The sequence below is a fragment of the Parasteatoda tepidariorum genome, chromosome 2, assembly GCF_043381705.1.
Source record: "Parasteatoda tepidariorum isolate YZ-2023 chromosome 2, CAS_Ptep_4.0, whole genome shotgun sequence".
Taxonomy (NCBI): domain Eukaryota; kingdom Metazoa; phylum Arthropoda; class Arachnida; order Araneae; family Theridiidae; genus Parasteatoda; species Parasteatoda tepidariorum.
In genome coordinates this window covers 18,841,418-18,860,852 of record NC_092205.1, presented here as the reverse complement: position 1 = coordinate 18,860,852, position 19,435 = coordinate 18,841,418, and the positions used below count along the sequence as shown (strand labels likewise).

Sequence of the window (19,435 nt, the reverse complement as noted above, 5' to 3'; positions counted from 1 at the left end):
TTTTTTTTTAATATTTTGAAATGTAAACGAGCGTCTCTTGTCTGAAAGCAAATTTTTATACCAGGAGAAGCTTCTATCAACGTCTACTGATGTTATTGGTGCGTACTTGAAAAGGACGGTCACACTTACTGACAATTCTTCTTCAATTTGAAAAGATGTTGCTTCCCCTTTTAATATCCTAGAAATTTTCTTCATTGTTTGGAAGCCAGTGTAATAATAAAAAATAATGAAAATTAGAAAAATTTAACAAAAAATTTAAAAAATGCTTTAAAATGCAAAATACGCCCCAAAATTTTAAAGAAAATGCCCTATAAATCTCAAAAAATACTCTAAAGGACAAAGAATGCCCAAAAATGCAAATGTCATCAAAATCCGGGCCTTATTTATTACATTCTCTTTCCATTACTGTAATTTGTCAGATTATGATAGCGTTTATTTTCGCTTAAGTATTAATTTGCGACCCGCAATTGATTGTTGTTGTTTTTTTTCATTTTTGATTCGGATTTAAGAAAATACCTATTAAGGGTGGTCATTACTGAACAACCTTTATATGTTATCTGAAATAAGCGGGAAAGAGAAATACAGGCAGTATTTCTCTTTGTTTGTGAAATATTGATTTCAATGAACACTTACTTGGGTGTACTAATACGTTCTCTGCGAATGGTATGATGAAGCTTCTGTCTTCCCATTGCTATGAAAAAGGAAAATACAATTACTTTACAAAGAAAAAAACTCATGTTCTACATAGTTTCTATATTTGACATAAATTCAATAGTTTTGTATGAAATGTAATGCTAGTAAGTTTATTAAAAAACATTTATTGATCCTATCGTTATAACGCATTAAAAGGTTTCGAAATAAGCAGCTCTTGACTCTATATATCGCTAGCAGAAAAGTTTCTAAGCGTCGTGGTAGGCTTTAGCTGGAACTTTTAGTCTTTTGCAAGCTTTTTCTTCCCTTTCATCAATCCTAAAATAATGTTCTTTCAAGGTGATTTTATTTTATATAATAACCGCCGTTGAACAGCAGACCCAATTTTTGGGTTTACGACTACTAACGTTCAACTATTAATCTTGTAATTCTGAACCCAATCCAGAAGACAAGGGAATTTCTGGATCAAGTATTGGGAGAAATTTGCCTTAGTGGAAGACTTTTTGATGGAACTGACCCGCATGGAGAGAAAAACCTTCCACGGTTAACCTGACGGCAAGGGGACTCTAACCCATGATCCGTCTACCACTGAGGATATTTTACATCAGGACTGTGGTGGGTGTAAGCCGGGTGCGGAATTTTCAAAGTAATTTCTAAGCACGAGAACTGCGTCTGAAATGGAAAGCTTTTCTGGGACTTTTTTCACAATTACAGATGGTCCGCCACAATCTCATGAATGGTACTTTTTCAAATGTTTGAAGTCTGAAAGAGTTCAATGACACTTATCAGATTTTTGGCTTTGATAGCCTATCAGCTTCATCGCTGACTTCTTCACAGACTTTGAAAAATGTTCTTGACTTCCGATAAGAAATCATCCACAAAAGACATCGTTATGTTGTTAGAAAGCTTCAGCTGTCTGAGTTTTACATAAAACTTAGTGCACATCCTTTGCTCGAGCGACGCATAAACGGCAGATGAGAAAAGAGTTTCCCAACCATGCTTGTGTAGGTTGCTTCAGGGCTTTGTACTCAGGGACCGATCAACACAAATTCAGGCCCAAGGCCAACCCAATTTTCCGGACCCCTTACAAAATATTTTGAAATTAAATTACTGAAGAATAGTCCTAACAATGAAAAAGAATCGATTGAACTGCATGATTCAAGAGAAACATTCTAAGACAATTTAAAAGCAGACAATTGAAGATTATTTTTCTAAGATAAAGTTTAGATATCTATAAATTAAAGCAAAATATAAAACAACAAAACAGCGTTATGTCAAAATAAAAATAGTTTGGTGACCAGAAACAATCGATATCAGTGTTTTTTGCTAAAAGCCACTGATTAGCTGAATTATTTTTTAGTGTAAGCCGTAATTATTTTTTTTTTATTTAGTCCTTAAACCAACACAAAGCTAGCCCACCTTTCATTAAACATTTTACTAATTTTTGAGGCCAGCCAGAAATTGTGGACCCTAGGCTCATGCCTATTGGGCCTAGGCGGTAATCAGGCCCTGCTTGTACTCCCGTGTAGGTTGTTGCAATACCTCCTAGAAGAAAGAAAACCTCAGCACGGATCAATTTAGTTGTCCGATGTAACGAACTTAAACTGCGCAGTGGATTAAAAATGAGAAAGATGTCACTTAGTTCGGGCTATTAAGCTGCGCAATGATGGGAAATACGTCATTTACATTTGAAATACTAAAGAATCAAATTTCTTGTCTATGACAACCCGTGCCGAAGCCTTCTCTTTTCTAGGAGGTGTTGATTGAAGACGACTTTGCCACACCCAATGCCAACTGGTTCGAGCGTGCTATGGTATGGATAGTCTGTCTATGGAAAGAACTTCCCTCGTCATTCTTCTAGGGCAGTGACTATAGTTGTGAGGTTTAACTAATTCAAATAGAGGTGTTGGGTCGATATTTGACAGGTTTTGTTTTGGGTAGACGAGAGAAAGGGAATCAGAGGCGAGAGAAGCTTCCCTCTTTCAAATGCGCCGCTTCTTGCTTGCAAAGCAGCAGACGACCTTGTGGCTAGGAGAGTTCTTTCTAAGTATATTTTCTTCACAAAAATATGCGGGGATTAAAAAAACATTAGTTTATTCATAGGATGAAAAAACTCGTTAAGTTCATTTCCTGAAAGACTGTGTAACGCTACACCGGTTAATTGTTTGATGTCAGAGCCTCAGTGGATAAGTGACTAGTCACCCAATGAAGTGAAACAGCGATTCGATGCTAATTCCGATTCAAGGTGGTCTTAGTACGCTGAGACGTGTATTTGCATCACAGTAAAGTCACTGACATAACTTTTCGTACAAATTTTGTATCATGAAGTCGTTATTATATGACTTCATGATACGTACATTGTTTAAAAACTAAATGATTATATAAGACCTTCTACGTATGCATTTTAATAACTAAATCTAATTGACTAAGTATAATTTTTATCAATTCTTGATTAATTCCGAAAATTGTTTATGTAACTGCAAATAACATACCACTTCCGGTTGATTCATGTCGAGACCTGTTATGTACACTATATCATGATTATCTGAAATAAAAGTAATAGAATATTGTTTTAAGTTTTTTAATTACACTTCATTCTAATATGTTTATGTTCTCAGAGCGTCAAAATAATTTTAAAACTGGAACTGTAAAATGAAATAGAACTAGAAATATTACTTGTTTCGATTTTTTAAAAATTTGGAATGAAACTTTCCACAATTGATAAGGAATTTTCTAAAGTTAATATCTTTGTTTATACTATCCTTAATTGAAAAATAAAATTAAAACATAATTACTTGTAAGTAGAACCTAAAAGTACTCTTCAAATTACAGATTTTTTTTCCCTTTTCAAATATTAGAAAAATAATTTATCTACTTTTTCTCATGACTTGTCATTATTTCTCTAATAAACTCTTTAAGGTTGTTCTTCGAAGCCTCCAGCGTAATATGCAATGGTGCTTTTTTGCGAATAATATGCTATGTTTATAACTGCTGAGAGTTAGCAATTGTAACGTATGACTGTTAGGTCAGGTTTAGTCTATCTGAAGCCAGTGCTATCTACTCTTATTTTGAAAATGGCGCAAAACGTCAATATGGAGAAAAGTTACAGTTTTGCGAAAATGAAAAGCCTTTGTGGTCTAATTTTTTAATATTTAAAAACTTACTCCAATGTTGCATTTCCTGGGCTCATAAAAATTTGCGAAGACTGAGAATACAACAGTGATTTTGATAATTTGCATCCAGGTGGGAAAATGTTGCCAAATTGATTCTAAAAAAGTTTAATAACTTTTAAAATATCTAAGTTATTTGTCTGTTCTCAAGCCCAGATAATTCTTCACGGCATGATTATATTTTTAGTTTTAAATCATCGCATTGCTTCAAGTGTAAACTGAGGCTTTTTTATTTTCCTTGGCGGCCGAGCTTAAGCACCATAAATAAACTCCATCAGAATAAGCATGTGTTTTAAGTTTGCTTTTGTTCTATCTATAATTTTTAAGAAACAAAATCAGAGAATCAATTTAATTGAAATAATTTGAGTACTGTACCGGATGTTGCTTCTCCTGTACCAGCACTGACACCAAAAAAGTAGTGTGTAGGAAGATAGATTCCTTCTGTTCTGAAGCACTGAATCCATTGTTCCTTGCCTTCTACGTCAAGGAAAACCTAAAAATGATTCATTTATGATTTATTTACTTTAAGCGATTATTTGAGCATAATTTACAAACATATGTTGAACTTCTGAGACATATATGGTACTGTTAAAAGACAATGAATTTAGTCATACATATTACCTAATCATTGCTAACTCCTTAGTTCTATTCCTTTTTCCGAGGTTCTATCTTTTAACGGCTAAGTTACGAATGCCACGTTAATTTGACCCTGTCAAACGATGTAGACTACACCTGAGCTAGTACCCCTTCTTCAATCCAATGGAATGTATAAGTACTAATATCGAATTTTTACTTTAGATATAATATTGCAATTTAAAATAAAAGTTAATTTTGTAATAGCAAAAAAAGGGGAAATTAGAACAGCACAAGGTTTAAAAGAAAAATGCATTTATAATCTGTAAGTACGAAAGTACTTTTATTATCATCACCCAACAGCTAAGCACATAGTCCCATTTTTAGGGCTGTATTTTTAAATGACATGTTAGTAATGCTATGTAATTTTGACCCTAGACGGCGTGGACAGCTCCTGAGCTGATACCCCTTGTCGAGAATTCCCACTATAACTGTCTTCTGCGCATGTTGTTTTGGTGCGCCCACAGCGCCACCAGTTGATGTTAATATCTCGATCTGAGAACAAGCATGTTTAGCTCCGTAAATAATTGAACTTTAATTGTTAATCCTTTTTTTTTGTTTGTGTTTTCTAATTCCGTTATTATTAAAGTGATTGTCTATAAACATGTTAGAGTCTTTTATGACTGAGAAAATTGATGTTTATTACCCTCCAAAATGTGGCAGTCCTGGAGAACGGGGTAAGTAGCACTTACCTTAATTAATATAGAAATAGTTTTCTTCAGTTTTTGCTTAAAAATTGACACCCCTTTCTCCGAACTTCCATGCCACATTCAACGAAAGGACGTTCTGCCATGACAGATTTAGCGTGCACCTTGCTGCATATACACCCGTTTATTTTATCTGCTGTCAGGATCGAACTCACTACCATGATAAAAAGCATACGGAAATTTTTTTTCTTCATACAACCACTATTTTGTAAAAAAATGTGGTTAAATAAAAAAATGATAGTTAATAAATTGCACCTTAATTCAAATTGAAACTTTTCTCCTTAGTAGAATTTTAGACCCATGACCTAGTAATTTCTGTCAAAGCTATTATTTATTAATTTTTAAAAAGTCTCTAATTATTATATTTTCATCATAATGCATGCATCAAAATAAGTAATTTTGTGCTAACCCATTAACCGTAAAAATATTCACTTTCTATTTTGTATTTTTTTTCTCCCAAAAAGATAAAAACTAGTAACTCAATTATTGTCATTTATATGGACATTCGAGTTTAAATTATCCATGAGCATAACTTACATTCACAGTGAGCATTAATGAATTTTACTACTATCATTACGTTAACTCTTCAATATCATAACTTTCACTTACATTGAGCATTCATGAAATTTACTATAGGCATTATTTAACTTCTTTATGAGCATAACTTAAACTTATTATGAGCAATAATTAAATTCCCAATGAGCATTTCTTAACACTCACCGTGAGGATTGAGTTGATGTATGAGACGGCTATTTTAGTGGGCCATTCGAGATTTCTGGTGGGGGCGTGACAACCCCCAACCTGGTGTACAGTGCCATCTTCATTATGTTCATAGGGCTGGCTTCCATTGTTTACCATGGCCGATATGTAAGGATGTCTGTGCTGTAACATCAAAGGAAAGAACACAAGAGTTAGAACAGTAGAAATTGGAATTTAAAAAAATAATAATACTTTTATCCGCTATTTGTCGCTTTTGGTAACCAGTTGGTATGTCTTTTCAAATTCTTTCCTTAGATTTCGATTTACACAGATGTATATCGAAATTTAAAGAAACTTCTTGACCTATAAATCTTCCTTGGACAACATTCGATATAATTTTATCACTTAGAAGACATATTGAAATTATTCTTTTTTGTTTGTATATCTTTACAAAGCGATTGTCTGTGTAAAAATATAGTTGTGCTTACCTTCATTGATTGGAGCTTTTAATTACAATGAAACAATCTCAAGAATGGTATTAGATTCAAGTAACCTGTTAAACAGTCTTATAGCACATAAACATTTTATCATTCTAGAGACATATGGACGAAAGAAATATACCCTAAAATTACCTTGCAATATGCGAAAATTGCTAAAAATTAAAACTTATCATATTTCACGTACTAATTGGAAATAACTAAAACGCTGAATGTGTTGAATTTCTTTCAAAAAAAAATATTTTATCACATTTCGGAGTTAGTTTACTTTCTTTTAAACCACATGTCTCTAAGTAAAAATTATTATTATTAGAATTTTTCAAAGTGTGGAATGATTCCTAGAAATCGAGTTCGGTTGATGAGGAGCAGTGCTGAATGATTTTAGCAGAAGAAAACTTAAACTTGCGATTAAAATTCCAACTATACAGGGCAAATGGAAGATCGGTAAATGTCCTGATTTTGGACATATTTTTCTTGTTCTTTAAGTCGAAGTTTAAGGATGTGTTTCATTTGTCCAATATAAGCAAGACCACATTTACATGAAATACTCCAGCTATTAATATCTGTAATAAGGATCTTTAAATTTGTTTATGGATTTTAAAAAAATTGATTTTAAACTCAAATTTAAAGGAAAGATGGGAAATCAATCTTCGCCATTCAAGGAATGATTTCTCGGATAATAGGGTAAAACAACTAAATTGTTAAAGTTCGAATTAGATATCGAGATTAATTTCCATAGATGAAATCGATATAGGTAAAGGAGTTCTTCATTGAGGAGATAACTATTCGAACAAATTTTAGAATCACGGTAAACCAGTTAGCATAAGGCAACTATCTTTTGGTTAGAGAGAGGGTTATAAGGAGGGAGTGACAGTGCAAACATTTTCCAATAACCTGTAGAACGTGAATATTCACGTTTGAACAAGATAATAAGTATTTTACTTTTAGACGTTATCTTTACTTGTAACTGCGATGAATTTACTGTTACAAAACATATTATAATTGTAAATGACATTCAAAACTAAAATTATGTATAATGCGTTACTGTCGATAAATTTGCAATTGAATTGCATCGGTATTCGTTCATCGACCTCGAATTATACTATATCGACTACCGGGGCCCATATCGACCATTTTTCTGAACCCCGGGTTAGACCATGAAATGTTTTTGTGTTAATTTTTGTTCTTAAAACTGTAATAGGAGTTAGTTACATTCAAAAGGCCATCCACGAATTGACCCAAACGTCATCTTGTCTTTTGAGTTGGGTTTAAAATAACAAAGATACGTAGTTGAGCATTAAGGGTTGCACCTATGCTACATTAGTTGTCTGGAAAAAAATACGAGACTCAAAATTTTCTTCCTTTTCTTAGTTTGGTTTGAAGTTAAAAAGCTACAAGGACATTTACTGTCACAAATATGGCTTGACCATCTAACAATATAAAATGAAGGACTAGGAGATAGTTCAAAAATATCAAACTCACGTTGTGTGGTCTGAGGTAATCATCTGTATTGTCAATAAATATTCCCAATCCGCTGAAATGATCCATATTGCCAAACACGGGACCTGAAATCAAAATAATTACTCATCAACTTTTATGTTGTTGTTGTTCATTTACGTCGCACTAGAGCTGCACAATGGGCTATAGGCGACGGTCTGGGAAACATTCCCTGAGGATGATCCGAAGACATGCCATCACAATTTTGATCCTCTGCAGAGGGGATGGCACCCCCGNGAACTTCTATTGAAGACATGCCATCGCAATTTTGATCCTCTGCAGAGGGGATGGCAACACCGCTTCGGTAGCTCGTCGACCTGCACGCGAAGTCGAGTACTTTGCGGTAGAACAGTTCAACGAGGACCAATACCGCACACCCTCGTTCCTTTCGCAGACTGATCCAAGTGGTCACCCACCCGCACACTGACCGCAGCCAGTGATGCTTGACTTCGGTGATCTGCTGGGAACCATGTCTTAACGACCAGTACACTGCGGGACCATCACCTTTTATGAAATAAATTTTTGAAAAATTTTGCCCAGTGGTCCCCGCGGTTCCGTTAAGATCCACTGAGTACACGCAATATATGTGCTCGTAAAATCTGTGGGATCGAAAGTCACGTGGTCGGTCACTGAGCAGTACCATGGGTATAGGGATCAGAAGAAAATTTCCTGCCCCTTCAGGTCTATGTCTAAATTGAGGAAATGGCCTCATAAAATTGAGATAGCGTGTCTTCGAATTATCTTCAGGGACGATTCCTTGACCGTCGCCAATAGCCCATTGCGCAGCTCTAGTGCAACGTAAATAAACTACCTACAAAATATTGCAATAATAAATGAAATGATGAATAAAGTTAAGGAAAGAAGCAACATATCAGAGCAGTGGCAAGGGTGGAGTAAGCGATGCATTTTCTCGGTGCTCTGCATTCTTAGGACTTTTGGTGGCCCTACGCCTGCGATATTTGAGAATAAAATTTAGTAATGACCATTTCTTTTCTTTTTTTTAAATTTATTTTTGCTATTAAAAATGTTAAAACTTTTTTTATATTTTATTATTTAGATGGATTGGAAATGTAATAATTTCCACATTTCTAACGGCTGCTCACTGAAAAGAAAATTATAACATAAATCAAAATTACAAAACCAGAAAGTAAGATTCACAGAAGCAATTTTTTAATCATTATTTAAGATGCAAAATTCATCATTTCTAACTGTTACTAATATTATATAAATATTAAACAATTAAGGTAAGAAATTTAGTAAATAAAGGAAATAGAACAAATTGTGTGTGTGCTTTTTTTCCTTTTCTTTTTCCTTTTTCTTTTTTTTTAGAAATAGAAATTAAATTCTAAGCAGCATTTTCTAAAATGGAATGAAATCGAAAAAGAATTTTTTTTTTCGAGTACGAAAATTTTTTTTAACATCAAATAATGTTCGAATAGTCAAGCAATGGTTTTAAACCACATTTATGGTCAAAACCATATAGAAGAGCAATAACTTATAAGAGTACGCGAAATATAGTTAACAGAGACAGACGATCGTTTTGTTATTTTGTTTATAACCTGCAATAAACAGCAGCAGACCTTTTTTTTTTCTTTGTGTGTGTATATGTTTACGACTATCAACGTTCAACTCCGTAGTCTCATAATTTCGAACATGCCAAAAAGACTAAGGAGCTTCTGGATTAAACATTGGGGCGAACTAGCATTCACGGAGAACTTCTTGATGGAACTAGCCGCATTTGCGTTTCATTTAGAGAAAAACCACAAAAATTCATACGATTAGCCTGACGGCATGATGATTCTAACCCATGATCTATCAACCACTGAGGATATTTTAAGTTAGCACTGTGATTGATGCGAGCCTGGAGCAGAATTTGTATCAACCAGCCTTCGCTGGGATCCGAACCTGTCACCTGTGTCACCGTGACTTGACAGTTTTGGCATTCCTATCAGTATACCATCATCAGCTCCAACACAGAAAAGCCATATTCTGTGGTACCGCATTGATGGATACTTGCCGAAACAATAGTCTATATATATGTTAACTATATTATTTGTGTTGTTCTTATACGTTGTTAGGGGAGAATTTCTGTGTGTATTCAAACATAGTACCATTCCAACTTAACTGCAATTATAATGCAGAACAATGTGGAATCATTTCGTTCTTCCTAAACTATATGCTATGGGCAGAGAAGCTGATTTGATTCATTGCAATCATACCAATCCATGGAGGACCGGGCAACATTACAGCTAGCGTTGTCGTCTTGTAAGCAACATGGGTCCAATCCGTAAGACTGCTACAACATAGAAAGCTCGCTGTCATTCTTAATAGTGCAGTAAGTGTTTACATTGAACCTTAGACCAAAGGATCTAGTACAAACCATGAGAAACAGCCCCAGACCATAGTTCCATTCTACGAAATTTGGCTTAACCATTATGCAAGACTTCTAAAACCACTTCACAAGCATTGTTAAAGCAGTCACTTTCTGTACTTTTTAACGTGGTGTTTCTGCACAGAGGTCACATACTTGATGGAGAAATTGAGCACATTATAATGATTGAGAAGTGAATAGCAACTCATGATAGAAAATATCATCATACGATACTGGTGATACTTCTCTATTATGAACTGGCTGTTCGCGCACATTGGAACTGTTGCTTTTATTTGTATGAATTATTTTAATTTAATGTTTTCTCATCATGAGTGAAAAACATTGCATTCGAATAGGCTCGGAATCAGCTGTTTTATTGTAGTATTATTAATTTGGCGACTAAGTGCCAGAGCTCGCCAATTTGGTTGGCAAACCAATAGACTACAATAGAAAAGCTATTTCTGTGAGAATTTAAATGGAAAAAAAATTATTAGATAATTTAAAATTTAGAGAAATAAAAGTAGCTGCTTAAATGTATGCCAGCAACCAATTCATGATAAGAAAGAACCCTTAGCGGCATACGATGATATTTCCGGCCATGGGTTGCTTGCTGTGCAATTCTCATTCCTTATGATGTACAAAACCTTCCTTTAAGTTGATAAAATTCACCGTGCATAACAGCTAAAAATTAAATATCAGGAGAAATTGTGGAGAAAATGACAAAATGTCGCCGATTTGGAGACCTTAAATTTCAATATTACTGACTTAGTTAAATGCTCATTTGATTATGAAAATGAATAAAATGAAATATTACCTCCTTGTAATATGTCTCTTGTGTACCAAATGGCCAATCCATTTCCTTGACCATGTTTTACATTTTTGCCATGAATGTGAAACTGCATATGAAGTTCCCAATCATGCTGCAGAACTGGCTGTAAAAAAATGCATACAATACAAAATATGTTTATAAAAACACTCATGTTTATTGTCATTGTATTTATTAGTCATATCAAACAAAAGGTCTAATTGATTTGTCGACTGTGATTCACGAAACCAATAAAAGAATTTCTTTAAATATTTTCTTGCATTTCTTTTATATTTTACATTTGTGTTATGAGAAGTAAAGTAACACTTGTACACCCCGTTGTGAACCTGGGGTTTTGGGGTTTATAATTTCTTGAATTTGACACAGTGATTTGATAATACGCACGCCTTTACTTCTTAGACAAGCTGGTAACCATCGGCCTGAAGCTGAGTGGGTTTCAAGCAGTCTAAGAGGATGTTTTTCAATGTAGTTTTAAAATAATTTTATGTATGAAAACATAAATCAGAAGGAATTGGTAGGATATTATAAAAGAGAAAATGTATGAAAATATTTTATGAAACTAATACTTTTTAAATGAAAAATTACTGATTTTTAAATTTATTTTATTTTAATAAATTAGTTTATTTTATTAGTTTTTATTTTAATAATTAATTTTTGTCATAATCAAGTTAATTTTTTTAATAAAATAATATCTGAACATTTTAAACTGTTTTTTTTACGATTATTTTTTTATAACTTTTAATTCAAAATATTTTTATCTATTAAAATTACGACATAATTTTAAATAATATATTATATTATTCGAATTATCGCTAACAATAGCACATCGCTTTGCGATTACCTCTCCACTTTATACCTTAGAAGTTGCAAAATTTATAGTTATGTCAAAAAGCACTAATTTTGACTCGTTCTTTTAAGTACTTTTCAAATTACAATCTAAACGAGTGAGGTATTGTTTATTGTATATGTACCGAAGAGCCATTACATTATACCACCCTGCTAATAACATGTAGTACCACCTTTAGCCCTAAAAACTGCTAGCACCCGCCGTGTGGCATTAATTCCACAAGGTGCTGATAGGTAGTCTGAGGTATCTGGTACCAAGCGCTCACCAACTGGTCCTGCAATTCCCTCACATTGCGAGGGGGTAGCGTGGCAGCACGAATTTGGTTTTCCAAGTAGGACCACAAATGCTCTATTGGATTAAGGTCAGGTGAATTTGGGGGCCAAGACATGACTTGAAAGTCACTGGAATGTTCCTCGAACCAATCCATGACGATTCGACCCTTATAACATGGTGCATTATCCTGTTGGTAAACACCATCCCCCGCAGAAAAAACTGTTGCCATGAATGGGTGAACCTGGTCTACAACTATGTTCAAGTAGCTTACAGACGTCAGGGATTGTTCTAAAAGGATTATGGGTTCTAATGTGCCCCATTAAAACATTGTTCCTGGGCGAGAAACCATGAAAACCTGAGCGAGCCCACTGTTATAGATGGAGGGTGGTCCTAATGTAATGGCTCTTCGGTGTATTTTACACAAACCACATTGTTTAAAAGTTATAAAAATTTAATTCATGCAAAATATTATTAAATAATTATGCATAAATATCCTTGAAACTAATTAGTTCCGTTGACTCCTGTTTGGTCTAATTTAATGCACAGTTAAAACAATTGTCTAGATAGCAATGTTAGATGCGTGAATACCGATTACTAGCTGATTCTAAAACGATTATTCTGTTGACACTTGTGTTTGATTTTATTCGATTCAGTGTAAAAACTACATCGGTTATATCGCTTTCTTTTCTCAATATTTAAGTTTATTTTCACCTTTTACTCCCTCTCCTCTTTCAACCAAAACCCCTCACAAGATTCTGAGGGATTTTTATGACACACCTCGGTCCTCGTTCTCTCAAAAATAAACAAATCAACCGGCTAGTTAATTCAAATGTCTACATCAAACTGTAATTTGATTGCAGTAAGAATAAAATTGCTACTATAATCAAAGTATATATCTAGTAATAACTTACGTAAGTATTCCAAACGCTTCCTTGTTTTCCTGTTTCATCAGGGGTGAGACGAACGAAGGTTTGAGCCAATTCAGCAGATCCTGTTAAATCCCAATGAGCTACATTTGGTGCTCCGGCTGAAAAATTCAAACGCTGTGTTTATGTCTGAAATAGCAATATCGTAAACTATTCACTATTAAATCGATTCAAATTGATTGCTCTACTTCCATATTCACGAATTTTATTTGTAAGCTTCGTACTATAAGTATATATTTGCAACGAGTTTCATTACATTAAGCCTTTGTTCTTTTAACCGTGAAATTGAATTGTATACTTATTATAATTGTATACTTGAATTGTATACTTATAACATTAATACTGGACATCTGCTTAAAACACCACGGGATAATGCTGAGAAAATGTGAACATAAATTAAGGCTATATTAGATAGAATTCGCTGTATTTAGGAATGAGGGTAATTTTCTGAATTTTAAATACGCATGAACTGCATATTCCTTTTTGAAAGTTCTTGATCGATATTAACTTCTTGCAAATGACTTGAACAACAGTTGTACCCAGACTGCTTTTTTTAGGGTTTTTTTTTTGTATAAAAGCATTTGATGTCTAAGAGACATGTTATCATATGTTATACTTTGATATCATATGTTATACTTTCTTTAAATATGAAACAAATATGGTATCGCAAAAAATCAATATTTGCCTCTCATATGTTAACTTATCTCATATGTAAACTTTCATAACACTATTACTTTATTAACTTAGAATACAACTGCTGTACCAGCCGCCTCCAAAAGGTATAAAGGTAAAAGGCTTCGCTAGACATGGTTAATCCAGTGATTTAAAACGTGAGTCAACACTTTTCTACGCGCTTCTCTATTATAATATTCCTGCTAGTTTGAATTAGAAAATTAAAAATACACAAATAGACGACCGGCCGGTGTTGGGGGCAGGGAACTGTCCTCGCATCAGAAAGGTTCTGGGTTCGAATCCCGGGCAAGGCATGGATGTTCTTTCCTTCTCTGTACTATCTGTTCTCACTGTGGGAGCGACGTTGGCCGACCTAATATGGTGCCCCTGAAAGAGAGGCCAACAAAATCGCCCTGTTTATGCTTGAATTGACGGATGTTAACACAGGTGGGCATTGTAAAATAATAAAAAGATACTCAAATAGATTGATAAGATATTATTTCATAACGTGCGTTCTTAATATGCATTTTTAGAGTCCTTGACAAAATGAAGTCACAGAAGCATGCATAGTAAAGGGCGTCAAATAATATTTAAAAGGGATGGACGAAAATGCTTTTTAAAATCCGTTGATTCCACAATGAGATATACTAGTTGATAAATATCAAAGCCAGTTACGCTTTCTGTGATAAAACTTCCAATTATCGTTTTTCAACTCTTGGTTGCCTCTTTTTTACTATCAAGGAGATTTTGATTATTTACTCCCAATTTCTTCAGTAGTAATTCGTTAGATCGTCTCGTTTTTTAACATAATTTCAGTGAACAGTAAGTGAAAGTCTGTCTGGAAGAGATGATACACGGCGTTTTAGCAAATTCAAGAAAAAGCAAGTAGAATTCAAAGTTACGCAGATTTGAATTCAAAATATTTTTCAATTATTCAAACTATTTTTCTTTATAAATAATAATAATCCTTAACTAAATGTTGAATATAATTACTATAAGATAGCGATTTATGTTAAAATATGTCCTATTGTTAACAAAAAAATTGATTTCTGCATTCAATTTAGTACCTTAATTCTATCTTTTCATCTCAAATACTATTTTTATTTTCTATAATTAAAATAAAATAATTTATTATAAATAAATAAATATCGCTTCACCACAGTGTTTTTGTTTCGTATTATAATTTTGAATTTTTTATGGTTAGTCTAATAAAACTAAACTTAACTCAGTGGTGCGACAGCTCATAGAGGGCCAAGGCCTACTGTGCCCATCTCTACTGTGCAGTTTTCTTGACCTTGGGCTCTGGGGTGCAGGAGCAGATGTTCCAGTTAGGTGGTCAGCCAAAAGCAAAACCCCAGTGTTTAGTTCCCAAGCATGCTTGGTACTCATTTATCGACCCACTGAAGAGATGAAAGGCTGAGTCAACCTTGCCCGGCCCGAGGATCGAACCCAGGACTTGTGGCAGGTAAGTCTAATATAGGACGCATAAATCTTGCAGGGCAGCGCACTGAATTCTACATACGTTACTGTCTTTAGAATATATCGAATGATCAGGAAGGTATTTTATAACTATTGTTCCCAAACCAAATCATATTCTTTACAAAACTTAACAGAATGAAGCAAATTTTAAAAACTTAAAAATTATTGAATTCGCAAAAATTAATTAATACAAGATATTAAATATCAACAAGCTATTAAACTTAAAGTTGCAATTTGTAGCGGGAGAAAAAGACCGAAATTCGCGAATAGTTTTGAAAATTTTCCGGGAATACTAATTTTGAAAATTTTCAGGGTGCGGCAAAAAAACTCAGGCAGTTATTGAATCATAAAATGGATGTTACCAATTTTTCTTATTTTTAATTTATGAGTTATTTTCCTTTTGTCTACTATTTTAATAGTAGTAAAATATTCGGTAACATATTTCTTAATTTATATATTGTTGTTTTTGGGTAGTGTTTACAATGTCAAGTAAAAGTGACTTATTAAAGTTATGATTTCTTTAGAGTTGTTTAAGCAATGAAAACGACATTGGGTAATCGTTTGTTTGCTCTGTACACATTCATTGTATACCACAGTTTAAATTTTTCTTATAACTGGCAGCCAACCCTTTATATATATACTGAAACACTAAGAGCATGTTACAAATAATAAAAATAAAACTTAGAAAAAGCTGAAACAACTAGTTTTTTTTCTTTTAATTTTATACAATATTAATATTTTTATTTGAACAGCCAGATTTATCAAACAATTGCCGTTTGTGTATATATAGTTCATTAAACCATTTTTACCAGCAGCTTTTCAACTCAAAGGATTTAGAAATTTTAATGAGGCCCATTGCAATAGCCTGCGCTGTCTCTTCATTTAAGTCAACTTTCTAGATAAGTATCATTTAAAAGGACAGTCCTTTTATTAAAGAAGAGAAAAGTAGTAACCAAAGTTTCTCATTTTTAGAATTTGTTTTGCAAAAACTAATTAATTAAATAAATAATTTAGGTATATATATTTTGATTTGAAGTAATGATGATTTTCTTCTGCTATATTGGTAGGTAACAAAAAATATCGATTTTATGTAGACAGATATGGACTACCACTTTCTTCCCCTATGTGATTTTCATATGCATATATTTTTCTTAGACACATCATATTTGCATTGTTAGTAACAAAAACTTTTTGTAGCTGAGCATTAATGAGTTAAGCATAGGTGCCCTTATTAATCTACCATCCGACGGTTAGAAAGACCACCTTATCTAACAGAATTTGGATTATATCTGAATTATTTTCTACTCATTTTACTGAAATGTTTTATCAGTACTACATTTGGGTAGATTAAAAAAAAACACTGCCCCATAGATCGTAAGACATGGTTCCCAGTAGATCACCGGAGTCAAGTTGCGGTCTGTGTGACCACTTTGATCATTCTGCTAAAGGACCGAGGGAGCAAGGTATCTGTCCACGTTAAACTGTTCTACCGTAAAGTTCTGAACTCCGCGAATAGGTCGTCGGGCAATCGAATCGGGGATCAGAGGATCAAAATTATGATGTCATTACTTCAGATCATTCTCAGGGATGTTTCCCTAACCGTTTACACTAGTCCATTGCGTAGCCACAGAGTGACGTAAATGGAATACTACTACTACTGCTAATACTTATTGCTATTAAAATGTAAGTAAAACCCGTTTGTTTGCTGAGTCGATTTAAAATTATCTCTTACGCGACCATCACCATCTCGCAGTGAAGATTTCCTGCTTGAATATAAAATTTTTAAGCATTTGAATGTATTTAGTTATCTTCAAAAACGTGCTGAAAATTATTTTTGTGTAATATTTTTTACTTTTTAAAACAATATCTAGATGCGTACGATGTACAAAATAAAACACGGATCACCCTGAATAACTTTTGATCTAATGATCGTATCTTCACGTTCTAGGACTTAATCTTAAAAGTTCTAGGAGGTGACTTCGAATATGCTAATTAATTAGTTCAGACGAAATTTTAAGTTAGGAAATGAGACGCACAGAAAAAAAAAACATAATTCCTCTGAATAAACATACCTTTTTTCGATGGATTCCGATTTGTGGCCTCTGTAATATAGGGGGTAGCGGCAATCTTGGAAATATGGTACTAATAGTTTGGTCCGGCGAAGGGTCCAAAGTTTCGTAATTTTACTAGCGAATTGAAAGTTTTTTGAACACAATTACAAATTTCGTTTATCCAAAGATAGTTCCATTAAAAAATATAACTTTTAGTAAATATTTTATACTTTTATTTTATGAAACAATAATTAAATATTTATTTTATGAAACAATAGTCAAATTTTTGAATTGTAAGATAAACAATTTTTTTACACTTTTTTTAAAGAATGCAATTTTACGTATCAAAATACAAAACTTAAGCGAAATCGATCGAATAGCTCTGGGAGATCAAATGAACTGTACTTTACTTTATGGCACTGTACATAGCAATGATATATTATGACAAATGGCATTGTATTTACTTAAAAATTTATAAGATTTACCTTCGAATGGTCCGTACAATGAATTCTCTTGTCTCACGACAATGGCATTAGTAAAGGAAAAAGTTATAGTCACTGATAAAATAGTGATTATCTTAGGGGAGAACCACATTTTCTTTTTTCTTTAAATCACTTATCCAAAGAGCGAGAGAAAATATGAAACGTGTACCGGTGATTTGGCATGAATTACAAGCAAGTGGCTTCTAAGGGAGATGAGCACGCGGCTAATTTTTTTTCAACCTGTGTACACAGCTTTATTTCGTGAAGGCAATTCGACGTTGTTTAGTTAAGACTTTCACCGCCAAGGCGGGAATTCATTTTATGGCTAATTTTCAAATTCTCTATAAGCGTAAGAAATAAACAACATTTAACGTTTAATATGCTACTTCCATGTCATTCTTCAGTTATTTGTTAGGTTTTATACATTTTACAAGCGCGGTGAGAACTGAAATGATGCAAGACACATTTTTGAATTTAATTTTGCTAATTGGTGATACGATAACTTCCATTTTGAGAAAAAATTAAGCTTCCACGAATATCATTTTCAAAATGATACCTAAAATGGTACGAATATCATTTTCAAAATGGTAACTTAAATGGTACGAATAGCATTTTCAAAATGGTATAAACTTTGCATTTAAATTTATTCTTTCATCGAAAATGAAATTTTAAAATTAAGAATTTTTATTAAAATGAACATTTTAGAAAAGAATTTTAGAATATTTATTAAAAGGAACATTTCAGAAATTAGTTTCAGATATAGAGAAAACAACTTCTTATGTCATTTTTCCTGCTCTTGCAAAACTGTGACATTCAATTTGGTTTCGATTTCGAGCAGTAACTTTTTTCACTTGTGTCACTTAAATTATGAAAAAATTTCATGCATAAGTGACTAAAATTTTTAACATAAAATCGGTACATTTAAGAAATTTAGTTTTTGAAATTTGCACCACAAAACCTTTATTTTTATGACAAAAATATTTTTTACCTACGTCATATTTTAAAATTGTGTCATAAACCTTTGGATTTCAGCTGATTCTTGGATTTTGAGTGACATTTTCTTTCAAAAATGTCACTCAAAATCCAAGAATCTTTCATGAAAAAAATGATTCAAATCGTAACAATACTATGAGCACTTTAGATATTGATTTCCGAATATATTCCGAAATTATTTTGAATTATTTCTACTTATGTCGTTCTTGATTTAAAAAACCTTTTTTTTTTTATCCTTTCATTTTCTAAAATAAAATACAATTCTAGAAGAGAACTGCAGTTTCTTAACAAAATGGGGTCAGCAAATAAACATCTGATTACTCTAAAATAGTAAGTGTAACATAACATAAAGTACAAAGAGAAAAAATGTTTTTCAAAATAGCTGTATTAAACTCTAAAAAAGTGACTTTTTATGCAAAATAAATAAAAAAAAACAATTGTAATAAAATCTTTTTGTAAATGTTTTGCATAGAGCACAGAAATCACTTTAACGACCAACCATAAAATTATGTACACTTCGTCTTTAATAGATGAAAATGAAAATTAAATAAATAAATAAAAGAAAATGGTAAGTCAGTAAGTAATGTTTTCTTTTAAAAATAAGATACTTCATTGATCTTTTTATTTTAGGATATTAAAAATAGACGTAATTTAAAATACG

General features: G+C 33.0%; 1 protein-coding gene across 2 annotated transcripts in view; it reads right to left on the bottom strand.

Annotated features, from left to right (window-relative positions):
- Window positions 1-18,022, bottom strand: part of LOC107448291 (VIP36-like protein) — a 21,647-nt gene extending 3,625 nt beyond the window's left edge. Inside the window, exons 1-8 of one of the 2 annotated variants that reach the window (XM_043045204.2) lie at window positions 17,785-17,990; window positions 13,083-13,198; window positions 11,040-11,157; window positions 7,840-7,922; window positions 5,882-6,043; window positions 4,197-4,314; window positions 3,144-3,196; window positions 634-691 (exon numbers count right to left, since the gene is read on the bottom strand). In XM_043045204.2, the coding sequence (XP_042901138.1) occupies window positions 634-691; window positions 3,144-3,196; window positions 4,197-4,314; window positions 5,882-6,043; window positions 7,840-7,922; window positions 11,040-11,157; window positions 13,083-13,198; window positions 17,785-17,893 (817 nt within the window). In that variant the 5' untranslated portion in view covers window positions 17,894-17,990. Of the gene's footprint in view, window positions 1-633; window positions 692-3,143; window positions 3,197-4,196; window positions 4,315-5,881; window positions 6,044-7,839; window positions 7,923-11,039; window positions 11,158-13,082; window positions 13,199-17,784 lie in introns of both variants that reach the window. The other variant, XM_071177235.1, reaches the window with a different exon arrangement.
- Window positions 18,023-19,435: the final 1,413 nt, after the last annotated feature.